The sequence below is a fragment of the Phaethon aethereus genome, assembly GCF_964289735.1.
Source record: "Phaethon aethereus genome assembly, chromosome: 1".
Classification (NCBI taxonomy): domain Eukaryota; kingdom Metazoa; phylum Chordata; class Aves; order Phaethontiformes; family Phaethontidae; genus Phaethon; species Phaethon aethereus.
The window spans coordinates 163,428,067-163,447,805 of record NC_138575.1 but is presented as its reverse complement, the minus strand read 5'-3'; the positions used below and the strand labels follow the sequence as shown (position 1 = coordinate 163,447,805).

The window sequence follows — 19,739 nt, the reverse complement described above, 5'->3', positions numbered from 1 at the left end:
ACTCTTCTTACAGCTCTATCACAAACTCATTTCTAGGAAGCTACTGTGACTTTTAAAGACATCCGAGTGGGAGGAAAAAGACAGCTAGTGTCCTTTTTTGCAACTTTGTGATGCATCAAAAAGCAATTTCACATACTTCACTACCCAACCTTAAAACAAAACAAACAGCTGAACTTCCTGCATTTCTCCTCTACCTGTGAATATCTGGTACAACCAAGTTTGGAAGGAACCAGTTTTACTGTAGGCCTGCTTGTTCTCAAAGGTACTGCGACCATTTCTCAGCCTTAATTTCAAGAAGGGACTGGTTGCAAAATCAACATAATTCTTAATTCACACAAAAGTGTAAGAAATGAGAATAAAAGCAAAGCATTAACATAGTCTCAAAAATAAGTAATTCCCTCACAGTATATTATACATATGTCAAATAAAAATCAATATGCAATGTTATGTACATGCGTGATAAAACAGATTTTTCAGGGAAGGTATTCTAAGAAAAAACAACTTATTTCATTAATGATTATAAATCTTTAAAAACATATATGGTCAAAGTGAAAATCTTTAACTGTTTCTTTTTTCCATTCTTAGATTGAAAAGGATAATTAGAAAGTATGCAAGATATAAAAGCATAGACACTGAAATTACTTACATCTTTTAAAATTAGAATCTGATTTGCAGCACGAAGATATTGCAACTGGTGAGTGACCAAAACAGAGATCTTCTGATGTAAGGCCTGACAAATACATCTGTAAAGAGATGGAAAAATTAATTAACAAATGAAGTGTCCTAAAGCGTTTTGACTATTTCTGGAAAACATCTTCTAGTCAACTGTACAGTGTTTAAAACAAGAAGAAAAGATGCCTATGCTTATTAGATTTATAAAAATTATGCTTAACAAACATGTTCCTTATTTAACTTTGTACATTTTCAAGGTAGGGAAAAGAAATTTCCTATTTCTGGTCTGGGGTGAAAGAGGAGGAAATATTTTAAGGACATTTCATTGTAATTGTTTTAAAAGTCCTAACAAATGTACATGTCATAAAATGGATTGCAAAGAGGACATTCAACAAAAATTAAACTAATGGAAAGAGAAAGCAGGGCAACATACTGTGGACAATTATGGAAAAATACAGCCAATAAAAGTAATTTCTTTGAGATGAGCTTTCAGAGCAGCTGTAACAGTGAGCCGCTGGGAGTTCTGGAGAAGTAAACAGTACTACTGAGTTGAGCAACATCCAGGTATGTATTGAGGTAGAAGAGCAAGAGCCTTCAACCATCTCTGACCTCTTCCTATGGAATCAGGGCTTACCTTCCTCTCCAGTACCTTACCTGCTTACCTTAGAGGCTTCCCCAGAAGTTTGGGACTTCAGAGAGAGAAATGAAGAGGGGACTGTGCACACCAGAACCAGTCAGCAAGTGCAGTCCAATCCCATACAGTATTAGCAGAAAAGATATCTCCTATCTTTTCAGCAGAGCCTTGAAAGGCCACCAAAGCCAAAAAAACCCCCTCAAAAACCTAACAGTGGAGCAAGTGCAGAGGTGCGCAAGGATGCTCTTCATGTATAACAGGGACAGCACAGACACAACTGAGACCCAACAGTATCAACACTCATTGCCTCCACTCCCACAGTTAACACAGCAGGGAGACAAACGCTTGAGACGACACCCCCTTCTTAACTACTCACTATCTTAAGAAAACAAGGAAAACTGATATTGTCTAGAAATGAAGTGTCCAGTGAAGGTGTATACATTAGCATTTTCCATTTGGATCAGGAGTGCCTTTTTGAAGATCGTCCACCAGTTGCCTCAACTCAATCTGATGCTGCTCATGCTGTTGAGTGGTACTGGGGCCCATGAACTAGACTTCTAGACAAAACCAAGTGAGAACACCCACTTCAGTAGCACCCCTCATCAGTGTTCAACTGACAAGGAATGAAGCCTGAAAGGCCAGACTCCAGGCTGCTCAAAGCAAAACCTTCTGAGCTGCACAGGAACCTTGGCACTGTGTGTTTTTCTCCACAGATCCACTCCTGTTGGCTCATTTTCGCTAACATGCTAACTCCCATTTGCTAACATGACACAGGACAGTGGCACTCACCACAAAAGAAAAACATCCCTCCCCCAAATTCTTCTCCCCATTCTCCAAAAAAAACACAAGCAAACCCACAGCAATCCAATAGTATAAATTCCATGCAGAAATGCAAATAAGCGGTAAGGGGAGTAAGGCAGAAAAAGAACAGCAATGATACTGTATTGCTTACTGTGCTTCATACATTCATGTTGTATATCCAATTAATTCCCTACACAGCTTTTAACATCTATTTTATCACTCCTACAAAGACTGTACGAAGTAGAGTACTATAAAATGGTTAATACTAATACTAGCCAGCATAATTACACCCAGAAAGTATATTATAGTGTTCCAAATAAACTTCAGTAAAATTAAGTTAAAAGCAACACTCTTCCTGAGAAAGTTATATGCTTGCTATGCAGCATTCAAGAAGCAACTATAAAACCATGATGTCATTCTTAGGTGGCCAAGACAACAATTAATCAAGGTATTTGCAGCAGCGTAACTATTTGAGCAGTTGCAACTTATACAACAGTTGCAATTTATACATGAAGCTCTTCCTGGGAATATTATCCTGGTGTGGTTACTGTCTACCCTCTGAGCAGTCGCCAAAACAAACCCTCATAGCAACTAGAGCACCAGCTGAAGACACACAACAAAACATATTCTTCAACAAAACCTATCCAGAGAACTGGGCAAAGATCAGAGAGGCTACAGGATATTTACTTCCCTAGCAGGATAGCTGCCAAAAGCAAATATACCAGGTATGCACTGTGAAGAGATCTAGCTTTCCCTTACATAGTCCCACAGCCTATATACCACTTTGATCACTGAATTTTCTGTGTGCTAGATGTATGTCTAACAGCTTACCGGGACAAACTAGCCACTAGAAAATCCAATGGCTGAAAACCTTTAAATCGTGATCTTGAGTCATGGTGACCCCACTGCACTTTAAGTCTGCATTTGGAGGTGGGGAGGAAAAAAAACCAAAACAAAACACAAGAGGAAAAAAAAAGTGGGTTATCACAGCACCAGAGTAAACCAATTAGAACTGTCAGAGCTGTCAGCACAGCATCCTGCGTGATCTTGATCTCAGGAGAGAAGGCAAAAACGACCTCTGTGGAAATTTTTATTTCCACTGATGTATCAGTTCATTCAATTGAGACTTTCTAAAAAAACAACAACTCTCGATTTGATGTCTATCTGGCTAAAAGCTAGCTGAATAGTTTGTTGATAACAGGTGAGTAGAAAAATTGTTGTCACAATTCACTGGCACAAGCACAGGGAGGAAAAATTGCAACAAAGAGTGTATACTTAGATCTATTACCAAGTTAAACAACTCACTGCTCAGACAGCTCACTAGAAAATTTTGTCGTTTAAAATACTGTATCATCATGGAGCATAGAAGTTGCAAAACTAGTAAAATACTAACTATATACTTAACGTCTGTTTCAAAACATCAAAATAAGAGTTTTCTGTTCAAAACCTTTTTTTTAAATTATTTTTTTTTAAATATTCTCTCTCCCATCTGACAACATCCATTCTGCAGTTTACAGCAAGCATTACGTTTATATGGTGCCTTGGCTGCCACAGAAGACCAAAGCCAGAGTTCAAAGAGAGGCTCAGCAAAACCAAATGTGATAAAAGGGCTGGGACAAAACTAACTCCGAGAGCTCGCTGAATTCTTAGTGAAAGCTTGGTATTATTCTAGAACTGAAAAAGAAGAAAAAAAAAAAACACCCACAAAATAGTCCATAAATCTTTATGTTTTTCACTGGTTCACTAAGGCTTAGTTCCATTGTGATTTTACTTTCAGAAATACTGCTCTGTGTAGCTGAAGAAAAGCAACCATCAATTCTAGATGAAACACCCAATTCTAGGTGAACCACCATCTGAGCGTGTCTCCCTTTCTCACTGATGATATAGAGAATCCAGAGAAAGCCTGCCTCAGCAGGGGACATACCTGGTCCAAGGGTTCAGCCATCTGCTGAAGTACGCCCAGAACTGCCATTACCTTTTTACTTGCTGTTTAAAACCCCACAGAGTTCACCTTCCCCGTGCTTCTCCGTTACTCTCAAGAGGCATACTCTGTTAGTTACACTGTGAGCACATTTAATGCATGGCAATGGGAAAAATTACTGCACAAATTGCAGCTGCCATTGCCACATTTATCAAATACACAAGTGCACACAGACACACATGTGTGCACACAGCCAGATGTGACCTGGACAGAGAAGACCCAAAGGTTCTTCAGCCTCTTCAGTACACAGAAAAGGGGGATGAAGGGACTATGAAAGTTGCATCCTCTTCCCCAAGCTAGAATCAATTTAAACATATAAGCGTTCCTGATAGATGTTGGATGGGTTGTTCTGCATGTTCAAGCTCAACACAGAAATGTCAACATCTTTGAAAATTTATTCCAGGGGCAAACTACCTTCACCATTACAAAATTTTTCTCTGTAGTCCAAGTTTACGCCTTTTGGTGCAATTTCAATCCACTACTTCCCAAAGGTCAGTAGACCAGTTTATTCCTGTATACACGGTCCCTTCATACATTAAGTCTTTCTCCTCCAGGCAAGAAAGAAAAAAGAAAAAAAAAAAAAAAAAGTCCCCCAAATACACTTCTTTCTTTTTATAAGTGACAAATAGTTTTCTTCGCCCCCACCTTTGACACCTGAATGTTCTTGACAGGCTACACTGCAGTCTGAAGCCGGTCTACATTTTTTGGAAGTGCACAGAATTGAAACATTATTCCAGTTGAGACCTTACATGTACAGAACATAATAGGAACATTAGTTTACCTGTACTGACAGATACAGTACTGGTCATAAATCCCAGGGCACAGCTTCCTTAACAAGAGCATGACGTTGCTGACTCATACTGGATTTGTGATCTACTGCAATCTGCACCTCCTTTTCCATAAAACTGCCGCATTACTGATCCCTGCTTATTGTGTGTTCATGGAGTCAACACTTTGCACTTATCCCTGCTGCGTGCATCTATTAATTCACATCCTGTAGCCAAGACTTTCCAAATCCCTGTCCATCTCCAGAACTGCCAGAAAGTTTTCTGCCCAGTTTTCTATCACTTGAAAGTGCAGCATCATGACCTTCATTCATTGTCAGCGATACCACACTCAGGATAGATCTCTCCAGAAATACACTCTTCCAATCCGACAAAAACAAACAAACAAACAAAGAAACAAAATTTTAAGTTAACAAACCTAAGTAACAGTATACTATCACCCATTAAAAAAAACCATTGCACTTTGACAGCAAACTTCTATGCAATGAAAAAAAAAATATTAGCTTGAACTTTGATGCTGCAAAGCATGCAGCAGAAGACACTCAGAAGGGGGCCTACAACAACACAGTGCTCCTCGATGCAAAGGGGCTGTCTTGGCGCTTTCATCCATACGAATCCTCATTTGTTCTTCCTTCCCTATCAGGTTTTCTTTTCTTTGAGACAAGTTGTTCTTTAATCTTTTTTAAGTTTTTATCTGCAACAACCAGCTTGCTTTCACCTCTGCAAAGTGTCTCTTATTTAAGATTCCACTTTCTTCCTTACTATTCTTTTTGCCTCTCCTTTTTGGAAGTTCACATGCAAGTTTAACTTTACTCTAATTAATACTTATATTCATTTCAATGGAAATAATCACTAAAATGAAATTAAAGCACATGCAGAAGTGCTCACAGGCATAAAGCCTTTGTTACATTAATTTACTTACTACATTTGCTTTCCTCTCCTTTCCCTTTAAATTTAAGTGGTTTAAGGAGAACAATCCACACCCAGTTGTTCCCGTACATTTCAAAGTTTACCAAATTTCAGAACAAAGGAAAAAAAAAGGTGTGATATATTTGCCAGAGACAAAAAACCCCCACACCTACTTCTACTATTTCTATTTCTATGCTTATCTTGCTAGCCATTTATCTACATCTCATGACAAGTCCTAGACTCCACTGGGCTAACACGTAAGGACAACTGGTCCACAAAATCCACTGCCCCTTCCTGAGCACCAGCCAGCAGTGGATGGCTGGAGGAGGTCTATAAGCAAACATACACTGATGTTTGGTACACATTTCTAGCTTCCAGGGTCCATATATTAGGGACTTTTTGAGCCAGAGATCTTAGTGTTTAAGTAGGTCTTTGTGAACTTTTCCTACATGAATTTGCACACCTCCCTCTTGAGCCCATTTCTGGTTTAGTATTCATAATACTGTTTTGCAACTGCACCCCCAGACCACTGAAGCATACAACTACACTGGGGTTCTGCAAGGGGTTTTTTTGCTTTCATATCACGTGATTTAAAAAAACAAAGCCAAAACAAAAAAACACACATGCTTCTGTGAGATAAAAACTATAAAACTTTACATTTTTTTGAAAACACACAATGTACAGTCATCACACATATGCTTTTCACTTTCTGGAAAACAAAATAACAAAAAACCCCAAACCACCAAGCAACATTACTACAATATATTCATACCTTTTAAACATATTCCTTACAATAAACACAATCAAGCTCAAGGAATTTAAATTGTATCATCTAAATGTAAAGGTATAACCAATATGTTTTTAAAAGCAACACCTATAATACAAAAAAAAAAAAATTACACAGCATTCAAGTTTGCCCAGTGCTTCTCATTAAGTCTGTAACCACTGCAGTGGCATCAGAGGCAGAATGAGCCTGGACCAGGTGTGAAACACGAAGTGGGAAGCCTTAGAGATATCCTTGATTTAGACAGGTTCTACCTGAAAGGGAGCAGTGTGAAATCCTTAAATTTACACACCAATTCCCCTGTACACTTGTCATCAGCGGACAAAGCATGTAATATGTATATGCCTTTAAACACAGCACTGGCAAGTACATGCCAGGGTTATCTTTGCTTGGTTCCTCTGACACACTGATTGTGCCTGTAATCCCTCTACAGAAACGAGACACTAGCTTTTATCTGCTAGTTTTACATTATGATGAGCTCCACATGTTTTTAATGACCTACACCACCATAATAGCACTTTCTCCTCAAAGCTACTTGTTATAGGAGATCTACGAGCATACCCCACTTTGAGAGATACAAGACTGGAAGCATTCATGGACTCCTAAGGGTTCCAAAAATCAACTTACTTAAAACAGACAAAGTAAATATTCAGATCTGTATATCTAATTAAAAAAAAAATTCATAAATCCTTTTACTCATTTTCCCTACTTCATTTTGCCCCTCCCCTCAAGCACTTCTGGAGCTTAGATAAGAATGCATTGAGAAATTCAGGATCTCTTAATCCGCACACTTCACATGATGGAATTTCCCGCTCTCCTTCGCCATCTGTTCAATTCTTTCTCACGTTTTTCTGCAATTATGAAGGACACACTTGCTACAAAACCATGCCTGCTCCCTGCCCTCCCTTGCAGAAGAATGCTCAGTTACCTCAGCTGGCAATATAGAGACTTTATCTTTCAGAACACCTAGTCAAATTGCCAGGTGACTCTCTGGTCAGCCTCAACATATGGTTATCCCCCGACCCAGTTAACAACATGTCCCTTGAGTTCCTACAGGAGGCCATTGCCTAGTATCAAGGTGCTCCATCTGAACAGATGCTAAAGTTCATACTGTGCTGTGATAAATGCAGTGATTTCTTCTGCAGCTTTTATCTAGTTTCAGAGGCAAAATTGAGAGAGAAAAGACAAATGACCATACATTCAAAAGACCTTCCTGCTAAAAAAAAAAAAAAAAGCTTTGCAGAATTCTGTTTGATAGTAGGAACGATATACCTGCGCATACCACTCCCAAGTATCATCACAACTTTAGGTCTGATTTTCAAAGATTCCCAAATTGTCCTGCAACTCTGTCTACTCTCACAAGCTCAGAGGAAAACAGAAAGAAAGATCATCAACTGAGACTGGAGCACAGCTCCTGTCACTGGACAGGATACAAGGCAAGAAAAATACCTGGAGAAGAGCATCTGTCTCAACAGACCGATGGAATATAAATCTCACTCTTAAAAGCACCATTTTTGAGTCAGTATCACTGATGGGACACAACTTAATTTCTATCCACAGGCGATCTGAAACCATATAATCTATAGAAATATGTTTATAAAGATGCACAGGGAGAGCAGGAAATTTCTTGGGATCCAAGCACAACTGAATGATTTTCTTAGAATATCACAGCCTATTCCAAACTTCATCATACAAGGACATATGCTACTGTACCTGTATGGCCGTCCCATATTTCAAAACCTGAGGTCTCAAAATACCACATTCCTTAAAAAGTTAATGAAAAGCTATTTTTATTTTTTATATATATATATAAAATATGCATATTTTCATATACACACATGAATATATACAAAAACATAGAACTATACTGGTGACCCCACTGGGAAAAGGCTGAAGCATGCCTACTGTTAATTATCAAGAGAACTCGCAGGAAAAGAGGCTACAAATAACACAAAAGTAGGGAATATCCAGTTTATACCTTACTAGGCCCCAAGGAATCTGACCAGGACAGAGGAGTTCATTGGAGAACTGACTTTATCTGCTCCATCATCCACAGAACAACTTGTCTGTATTATGGAGAAATTCTTAAGAGACACAATCCCTTACTAATAATATGGGGGACTGTTTTCCCACTGGAGCTGTGCTTCTCGCATTCTTTCTCATTTGAAAAGTATTTATGTATTTTAAACTGTTTACTGCAGTAGCTGAACAGAACAGGGTGAAGCAGCAAATGTAATGAACCAGCCATCCACAGACTGTAGCTTCAGGGAATACTAGGAACATACCTATCTTTGATGTATACACATAAACTAGACACTTCTAAAAAAATAAACATTAATATAAAATTACAAGAAAAAAAAAAGATCGAGCGAACAGAACAATATCCACTTCATATTCTCATTAAATAATCCCCTGTTTCTTCCATCTCATCCATTGTTTTATGCCTCGCGGTTTGGACTCCTGGGGGCAGTTTGTATGAAGTGGTGTCTCAGACATTCCTCAGCACCATGTTCTAAGAACATTCTTGCCTAAGTGCTCTCTTTCTTCTCCACATTTCTAGCACTATTCAGGAAGCGTTAAAGAACATGCCCTGCCTTGTTTTTCAAAGCGAGCTACTGAACATAACACTCTCCCCAGTACCCCCAGCACCTTTTACAGCTGTCATGAAGGCCTCAGAAGACAACTTCTGGTTGTAACAAAGCCCTCCCTTAAGACCTTGAACAGGGAGGCACTGCTCAGTTTTTCTTGCCACTACTACTCCACCCAGTCCCTTCTCTCCACAAAATGCTTTCATTCTACTTTTATCTGTTTTGCTCAAACTGATGTAGAGTTGGGGAGGAAGAGTAAATGACAGTAAAGGAAGAACCCCAGCTAGTTTTCTGAGTTTCAAATTCGCTGAGATAATCTCCTTATTCCTCCTCAACTCCACACATTTATCAGCTAAAGATAAGCTATGCTTGCAGGGCAATGGTTTCTAGCTCCTTTATGGTTTTGCACGTACAAAAATCCAGACTTCCAGTTTTGCAGCAGGATCTAGATGCTCCCAATGTCACAGCTCACATAAAACACAGAATAAATTGAAGAGGCAACCCAACCTCCTTTGCAAGGCACTACCGTACTTTCCAGGTTTCCTCTTTGTGAAAAAACGTTAAGACTTAAGAGAGAGACAGGTTAACAGCTCAGGTGGGTGCCCTTTCAGAACGCAGGGACTGATACAGTCAGATGGATGCTGGAGCTGTAGAACGATCTTGTGCAGAAACAGAAAAGCAGCAGCTAAAGCCTAGATAGCTTCAACAGGCATTAAAGGAATTTGAGAGCGTATGTGAACTACAGAAGTAATGAATTCCATCTATCAGTCATGGCAGGTGAAAATGATCCTGCACAGAACAATGAACATAAAGCCCATGCGTCATAAAACTCTAGCTCCATACTGATGGAAACAAACAGTAGCCACTTGAAGAAATCAATAAAATAAAACAAAATATTGATGAGGTTTCAGAGGGATCTCCAGACTGGAAACTGCAAACATCAACAGGATGTACAATTTTCAAATTTAGATACTAAAAGCTTCGCCACATGAGGAAAAAGAACACACATGCAATGCTAGTCAATGCAAATTCTATGACCATTTCTGCAAGACAAATTTTTATGACTGTCTACAGGTGGAGAGGAGGGAATGACAGTAAAACCAAATTTATTCATGTGTTTGGAGCATGAAACTCAAAGGATGTAAGTATGCTCAAGAAAATGCTCTCACTTAAGGCTTCAACCAAAGCCCACTGAATTCAGTCAATGTAAGTTTTTCCTTCTACTTCTAATAAATTCCAGATTATACCTTTTGATACCGAGAGCTGCAGGCTATGAAGAAGCAAGGACGACACACTGGCTGGGAGTAACTGGGTTATTCTCATACTCGCTATGTGGCATAGATGAGGCAGTTTGAAAGAACAGAGAGATGGAGAAGAGGGAATTTACTGAGAAAGAAACCTGACTTTTAATGAACACTCTCCTATTTCTTCAGGAATGGAGGAAGGTCCAATATCTCTCTCTTTCACGGTAAGCTTATGCATTCTCTTCCTCTATTTCTGCTCTCCACAGTCTACTCTGCAGGCCATGGTTCCCTGTTTCACCTACCTGAGAGAAATTTCAACCATTCGAGAATCAAAATGAAAAATCACTCAAGAATCTAAGAGAGTTCTGTTCTTTTCTTTAGCCACTTGAATTAAATGCTTATTACTATGCAAATAAAGCTGCAGCAAACTAAGAAGTGATTTAAAATCCCAGTCCATATTATTCTTCATTCAGTACTAATATTTATAAACCCCAATACTCATGTATGAAATCTGACATTTTCAAGAAAATGGCATATTTTCCCTTAAGAATAATTCTAACTATAATATCTTCAAAACAGACTTTTATAGGGCTTTTAAAAACAAAAACCAAAATGAGACACACACAGGAAAAAATCTATACGTCTTCCAAATACACAAAATAGAGGAAAAATAATTGCAGGAAGTGAATGCATCGAGTTTTGTGAAGAGATCCATCTCCCCAAAAATCTTTTTCAAGCTTTTCTATACGGAATTAGAAGATAAAAATTGTATTTTAAATGAAAATAAAGCAATGACATACTTTTCAAACAAATGTCTTCCAACTTCAGCATCTACTGCACTTAATGGATCATCCAAAAGATAGATGTCTGCATCTTGATATACAGCCCTAAAAGGTTTAAAGAAAAGTCAGTATCGCAAAGTCTTACATTTGTTTACTTTAATGACTAAAATCGGATAATTTGTAAATTTTAGAAACAGCAAAAAACACTAACCTGGCCAGATTTACACGGGCCTTCTGTCCCCCGCTCAGCGTAGCTCCACGATCTCCTATTACTGTTAGATCACCATTTGCTAATAATTCCAAGTCCTGTGAGTGTGAAAAAACAGATAGCAAGAGTTTGTTGTTTTTTTTTTTTTAAAATAATTCTAACTTCAAAGACTGACAAAGCTGCTTCAACATAACAGTTTCTTATTTGACAAGTATTAACTTATCTCACATTAAAATACAAGAATTTATACTAAATGAAATATTTGCAAATATGACTTTGTATCTTCAGCAAAAGATAATTAAGAAAGCAGGAAAAATAGGTGAGCTGTTAAAGTTCACTTTTTCTACAGCTTTGCCAGAAGGAAGTGCACTACCATTCTTAGTGTTACAAGGAATATTTGCTGGCGATTCAGAAAATCAAACTAAAAATCATGAAGTATAACAGTAAATTAATTATTTTTTACTAGAACAAAATGAACTGTTACAATAAATGAATCTGAATAACTATTATCAGTACATTATCTTCCATTTCCTAAGAACTGCATTACTTCTACTCTTACTGCAATATATCCAAGAGAAATAACCACAACATTCATCACACAAACTTGGTTAATTTATGGGGCTTAGGACTATGAGTAAGACAACAAAATTATACAGTGTTCCACGTTATATTATTGTATTTCCTATTCAAGAAATACAGAAACTTTATATTAAGCTATAAAACATACTCTGAAAGTTTATCCACAGCTTTTATAAGATATATAAATTTGAAAGAAAATGATGAAAACAAATCTACCATCAAATATGAAGGGTTTGTTTTTTTAAATGTAGTTTGCTGTCTTTTAAAGTCACTAAAACCTTAAGTTTAGACAACAGCATATGACTGAGTATCAGCAGGCGATACTAAAACTCTATCTACCATGTGTAAAAACCTTGCAAAAAAATTTTAATCACAGTAACCATCTGCTTTTCACCTGTGTCGCTGCTGACAGGAATATCATGACATGCTGCATAAAACCTTTTTAGCTGCCAACCAAAAAGTCTGCTTCTTGACAAATCTGGCTTAATCCTCTCTATATCTCATGTCACAAACTCCTTTGCGCACAGACCTTTCAAAAATATTTTTTCATAACACTACTTGGGCTCAGAAAATTCTCCGGTACATAGCACTAAGGTTCTTTTGATAGCCATTAGCAATGCATAATACATGATATACATGACATTTATTTTTAAAAAAGTATATAGAATATTTACAGAATGGAAGTCACAGTCCTAGCTTGATCATTTGTCTTCCACCTTTTATTGCATATACACACACCCTTGTACCATAACATCAGTGAAAAGGGCTAAACATGATTATGAAATTAAATAATTGGGAATAGCTTTTTCCAAATTTGTCTGTGCTTCACATGAGCTACACCCCCCTCTAGTGAAAGTTTTGGGAATTACAAGAATGTGCTTACATGCAGATATTAAAAATAATTACACATATTTCTGTTAAATGATAGGATTTATTTCACATGCTACTAATAATAATCAATTCCATATATTATATATTGCAGCATGCACCACAAGTCTGAAAGAATACTAAGATAAGAATAAAAATCATGAAAATAAAACACAAAGAAAAAAAACATACCTTTTTAAGAGCACAGACTTTCAGAACTTTTTCATATTTTTCTTTCTCGTATTCCTTGTCAAACAGTATATTACTTCTTACTGTACCAGAAAACACCCAAGGCTGCTGAGAAACATAGGCAATTCTTCCAGTAACGTTTATCAAACCTTTGTCTTTAGGCAGCTCACCAAGCACAGCACTTAAGAGCGAAGACTGGAAAAGATTAAAAAAAAGAAAATGTGAAAAGTTTGACAGCATTAAAGATATCACTGAGATTGAGCCATGTTTACTGGCATGATGGCCTACTTCACCCTGTCACCCAAACTACTAACAGTAGAAGAGCACTAGTAACCTTTACATGCAGCCTAGAAGTGAGGTACAAAGTACTGTTTAACACTGATCCATCTCCCCCCCCACCCCCAGAAGGACATCTGCCTTTCTTGAATGCCCGTACCTTTGGTGTGCAGTGTGTTGTTACACACGGAAAGGAACTGTACATTTTTAAGTTTCTAGTCACGTTTAACAGACTCATAAAAACCCCGCAGAATGGAGTGAATGTTGACTTACTTTTCCAGCTCCTACAGGACCAATCACAGCCAGTAACTCCCCTCGTCTGACAGTAAATGAAAGCTGCTGAAGTGCTGGGCTTTCTAAACTCTATGGATTTGAGAAAAAGTTAGGCTTCCTCAGTAATGAAACATGCACCATCAAAACAATTATTTAGAAACAGAAAACAACGCACATAAATCACTATAAATTAGCAACCCATACGCCCACCGTATTTTCAGGCATACAGTTTGCCTCTTCAGTAATTCACAAATGTTTTTGAAAGACCCTGATCCTTCACCACAAACAAGTAACACAGATAAAACAGTGTTCAAGGATCAAAGCCCAGGCATCCTTGCTGCCGCTCAGCACACGGTCGGGGTGGCAGCCTCAGCAACAGGAGCTCTCTGCTGGCCATCGCAGTGGCATTCACGGCCTCAGCGCGGCACGGCCGGCGACTCCGTGTAGCCAGACAAATGCTGTTAAAAAGGAGAGTTGAAACTCTCTTGGAGCCCCAGGAAAGCCAGGCCTGTGTTTACTCTAGTCAAGGCTCTATCCAAAGCGAAAGCAGAAAAATGCTGTTTGATTTTAACACAACTTCATCTTGTGTGTCATGGATTCTCAGAGGCTTTTAATGGACAACATAGTGGGCTATTTGTGTGAAAATACACTACCCTAGGATTGTTTGGTTAATATTCCTTTTTTGTATGCCTATCCTTTATGTTACACTACTGATAAGAGCTTATTTCACAACATATTTTGCACCTCTCCTATCAAGGTTGTAAAAATGCCTATTTCTTGTGAAAAGAAAGGATGCTCATGTCTTTAATAGCTATGCTAAACCGCAATTCCTAAGGGCCTGGTGCAGCGCTCTCATTAAAGCAAAACACCCTTGTAACAGGATCTGCCTTTACATGCATCTTAGACCACACTAAGCATGACTGACACTAAACTGCAAACAGGAAAACATATGCATTAAATTAAAAAAAAAAGTATTTCTATTAAAGGGCCAAATGAAAACCCAGACTTAAGCTTCAAGGAAGAAGAGCGAGGTGAAGAATATCTAGCGTACCTCTTACCGGCTTGCAGACTGCTTAAAATTTCCAGCCACCCATTGAAGTTCAAGAGGCTGAAGAGGCCACCACCTAACCCCAAATGAAAGATGCCGCATGACCAAGCTCTGGGACCGCAAAAAAGGGAAGCTTGCAACTTGTTTCAAATTATTTGCAAGACACAGCGGTACAGTATCCATCCACACCTATGACAGCCAGGAGAGCTGGGCTCGCACGCACGTGGCCACTCATCCAATACTTGGTCAGGCAGCACCATACCCAGAGCTCAAAGTTGCACATCCCCCATGACAGCTCCCACCTCACAGAAGCACCGCAGGGTCCGCAAGAAATCAGAGTCACGCTGTGAGAACCCAAGCTTGTGCGCGTTGTGCGACACCGCAAAACTGCTTTTGTTGCTATGATTAACTTCCACAAGGTGGCATCAACGGGGCTTTTTTCCTTTTCTCCACACACCACACCCCCCCCGCCCCAATCAGCATTTTACCATGATTTTGATCTCTCGGTCCAGAGTACATGGTTCAGGTGCTGAGCTCATGCTAAGGTCAGGAGAACTCTACCAACTTATGGCAGGCAAGGCTTTTTTTTTTAATGCCAAGTTTGCAAGAAGAGAAAAATATCTCTTACTAAATCAATTAGCCTGTATTGAAAAAGTAAATAAGCTTTCAGACACACAAGCCCTTCTTCAGACTTCTTGAGGTTGTGCTTCTGTATTCATGGAAGTGCAAAGATATTTTCTCCCACACTCAGGTTTTTTAAGAAAAATAAGAGCCTAAAAACATTACAGAAAATTAAAAAAACTTTTTAAACTATTATCCAACTATTATATATTAAAGCAGTATTGTAAGATAGCACAGACCCTGTAGAAAAGTAGTAATGCAAGCAAACAGCATGGCCACAAACACCTAAGGTGCATGGTATTTTTGCAAAATAGCATTCCATATAATTAAAGCCAATTTGTCCCAAATTCATCACATTTATTTTTAGGCACTAAACTGAGAGCACAGAATAATATTACAGCTAAGTTCATCTGACAGCTCATTACCACAAGTGTCCCAGCTTGCCTGCGCCCTGTCAACTATCCGCATCTTTCACTTCCCTTCTGCTGCCACTTGTTCTTGCCTAACCTTGCAGACGGGTTGTTCATGGGACTTAGCTATCAGAAAACAAATCATGTTAAAAGTGATTCACTTTCTATTGCTTTATGCCTCTGAACTGGTTCACCACAGGGCCGTACATACAAGCATTAACACCAGCACAAGGGAGGGAACAGAGACACAAGAACAGAAGGACACAAGAATGAGCCTTTCAGGGGCAGCAATTCCTTAGGTGAGCTCGGGCAGACCCTACACGTCCTACAGTCAAGAGAAAGAAGCAATTCAGCCCATCCAAGGGATACAGAGATCATATATTGCACAGGAGTACTATACTACTTAGGCTCCTCATTTAAGTGACTAAAATTACAAGGGATAAATTTGGCCTCTGTTCAAATGCTTGAATTTTATATCTAAAGTTGCTCAGTTGAGCTGACAGACTGTTCTGTAAACTCAAGGCACATCAGTAAAATCCCGTACTGAAGAATCCCTAGTTCCATGCTGGTATCAGACTAGCCTGTGGGACTCAAGATAATACTTGCATTAGTAAAACAAGAGTGTGACCATTAATTAATTGGTTTTGGTTATCTTTTGATAAACTGTAATACACCATGTTAGGTTGTTTTCCTAAATAATCCCTTTTTTACTTCCAGTCATTTTGGATTTTGTGGGTTGTTGGTTTTTTTAGTATCTCCTTTGGCTCACAATCTTTAAAACCAGTAAAATAATCATCCAGCTGTACAGTGTCTGTACAGAGATCCAGAGAGTCTTGAGAAACCTAGTCAAAGTGGCAAGCTAAGTCGGTTACTTGACAAAGGATAGCATATTTTTTATTAGTCCTTTTATAAATCCTTTCTCTTAGAACTCATCATTTTTTCAGTGAGCAACTCCATAAAATTATTTTGCATCATCATGTGAGTATATAAGAGAAACTTTCTGAGCAGCTCTTAATAGTACTGAGAGAACTACTCTTCTCCCATGCACACTGCAATTAAATACCAAAATGAAAATTACATGAACAGTTTTGTGGGAGGTTTGGTTTTTGGTGGGGGCTTTTTTTTGTTTGTTTGTTTGGTTTTGGTTTTTTTTTTTTTTTTAATCAAAAGGAAACCAGTAATTCCAGTCATGCTGCCCTGCTTTATGCAGTATAAACAACTAATGAAAAAAAAAAAAAAAGGTGTTTTATGGGCATATTACGCAACCGTTTCCTATAAATTCTTAACAATGGTACCTATGGTAGCTTGGGAAGAAAACAAAGACTAAGAAATACATTCTATTTTGCATTAGAATGTATTCACTAATAAGTTTTTCATATCGATCGATTTTTAAAAATTTGTTCAATGTCTCAGAAAGATTTATGTCACAGAGACAACTCTGAGAAAGTAAAGCACAATAATATGGCAATTTTCTTTTGTAGCTGAGTAGGAGGAGGAGGTAGATCCTCACATATGTTTTCAGATTTTATCTTCTTTGGGACACAGCACATGTAGGGGAAAAGGGTATGTAAAGGGAGATACATGACGTCTTATTTGCATTACATTTATATGCAAAATTAATTTCTAGAGATTCCAGCATTTCTTATGGTGACTGAAGCTTCCCTTGTGCAAGGATACTGGCAGCTCATAATAGCTCCAACAATTAACCACAAATTGCTGCTTACCATAGGAATTGCAGTCTTAAAAGAGAAACAACAGTCAATCTTTGCTTTTCTTACAGAAAGGGATATAAAAGAGATTTATCACCTGTGTATTGTCCCTTCTTCTAGTCATTTTGGTGGTTTTAGTACATTTTAATCAGAGAACAATTTGTAGCTGAACAGTCTCAATTAAAACACACAGAGTAACAAATAACATGCAGACTAGTCTCTAAAGCTTTTAAATTTGGTAATGAGAAGTATAATATTGTACTGGTTCTAGACTAATGGACTGATCAGCATTCAGTTCACAGAAAAAAACCCACGTAGTAAAGACCACTTCACTCTGCTGTCTGCCCTGAATTACAATTTAAGTATCTCAGCTACAATAGTGTGTTGTTTAATAACAAGAGATATTTTCACATAGAAATGCACAGATTTTCATTTAGTATAATATTCAGGAACCCTATAGAAACTCAGCTACTTTTAAGATGCACTTGATAGTGTTTTCAGTACTATTCTACAGAGTTAGCTTTAACATACTAAAAGGATTCTCATATGCAAAAGACAGAATACAAACCAACAGCACACTAGACATAGAAATACTGCTTTCTAGACTTAAAATGCCTACAGCACCAATATACTTTACATTTAGTAGAAGTAAACTTACCTTATCCCAATAGCAAGTCAAATCCTGAACATTAAGAATGACATTCTCATTATTACCATGCAGTTGTGGCTTGAAGTGTGAGACCTCATCAAGTATCAGAAAGTTCTGCAATAAAAGAAAAGCACAGGATATTGCCTAATGTGAGACTGAGAATGGTAAAAGGAACCCAAGCACATGTTTTTGGAAACAGCATACAGAACATTAATTATGGGGGCAGGGGGAAACACAAACTGGTCAAGGAATTGCTGCAAATGTGCAACTCCTTCAACAGTGTACCTCTAACTAGCTAACTGTGCCCCCCCTCAAAAAACAAAAGTTTAGATTTAATATCATAAAAATACTACAGGACTCTAAGCACCACCTGCTCAATAAAACAGAATTCCTGAAGCAAATGGACCTTAAGAACCCATCTTGTCTTTTCCTTGAAACACTGACAAATCTTACAATTGTTTGACGAGTCCTCACGCAGAAGAGGTGAAACCCTCACTGCAACACTGTATCATTCCACTGCTTTGATGGTAAAGGCTTATGTTTCATGTGGAAGAACAGTGAGGACACAGTAAGAAGCTGTCCACTGTCCCTATTAAGCATTCTTCAAGTGACAAAAAGGCTGCAGTACTCTACCTGAACCTCTCCTCCTTTGGAAGTCCAGGGCATTAACCAAAAAAAATTGCTTGCGCCTGCGTACATGGTTCGTTGCACTTTCACTACTGTACTTCTACATTATAAGCCAGTCAGAGAAACTTTCCTTCAAGTTGCATAAATGGGCACATTTGTACCACAGCCATACTTCTAGCACACCTTGGCTGATGCTAGATTATAAATAGCTCAAATACATTTAGAAAGGAAAGGGGCAGATTCTAGAGAAAACTTTCAAGGATAACAGTTATCACAATTTTAAGACAAAAACCAGAAAAATTCTACCATGCTTTGAATCACAGAGCACAGAAACCTTAAATAGGCTCTAGCAGACTATATTTTGAGAAAAGAAGGAAGGTCTTGATCTTAGAAGCCAAGACTAGTTAACAACTACTGAGTTAACAGTTTGCAGATGTGAGACAGCTGCTGAAGACTTACAGAAGTCAGTAACCAAGAGGGAGCAGGAGGAGGATGCCCCGAGCCCATGGGAGGGCAGGAAGAGCACTGCTAGATGTTAACAGGCACAGGGGTACTGCTCAAACTCCAGCTGGCGGGTATCGTTTCAAAGAGCGGCGAGAAATCAAGCGGTGAGAATGCAGCAGTCTGCAAACTCAGCGCACACATACATGTATCTCCACCAAAAGGCAAAGGTGCACAGCCACACATTCCTGAGCTCTCCAGCCAGGTGAGTATTGCTGAGCGCTGTTTCAGACAGGCAGGTCCAAACGGGTTCGTGGGTAAAAGAGAACTCAGGATAAGAGAGTGGTAGGCAGGGAAAGAAACGTCAGACCCAGCTTAAATCAGTACTGGGGTGTGTGGCTTGAGAAAAGGCGTCAGAAGTGTGATTTGGATTTAGATGCTGGATGAAATATCACGGCAGTTTTACGCAAGGAATTGTTCTCTCATTGTTTCTGCGTTTACCAGGAATTTCTCTTCTAGCAGTAGCATTCATCCCAGGTATAAATTCTAGCTAGCCATTTAACTAAAAAAGTATTACAGTATCATATATGGAAGATTTCAAATAAAACTAGTACAAACAAAGAAAAAAGTTATATGGTTAACACCATGAATTTTAAACAGTG

The 19,739-nt window shown here is 38.4% G+C and overlaps 1 protein-coding gene across 2 annotated transcripts in view; it reads right to left on the bottom strand.

Moving 5' to 3' along the window:
• ABCC4 (ATP binding cassette subfamily C member 4 (PEL blood group)) overlaps positions 1-19,739 on the bottom strand; it is a gene marked incomplete at its 3' end in the record, with an annotated part of 156,449 nt that overhangs the window by 101,016 nt on the left and 35,694 nt on the right. For both annotated transcript variants that reach the window (XM_082014247.1, XM_082014248.1), the window contains exons 9-14: positions 18,019-18,123; positions 13,573-13,662; positions 13,027-13,218; positions 11,392-11,486; positions 11,199-11,285; positions 647-743 (exon numbers count right to left, since the gene is read on the bottom strand). In XM_082014247.1, coding sequence (XP_081870373.1) covers positions 647-743; positions 11,199-11,285; positions 11,392-11,486; positions 13,027-13,218; positions 13,573-13,662; positions 18,019-18,123 — 666 coding nt within the window. The remainder of the gene's footprint in view (positions 1-646; positions 744-11,198; positions 11,286-11,391; positions 11,487-13,026; positions 13,219-13,572; positions 13,663-18,018; positions 18,124-19,739) is intronic.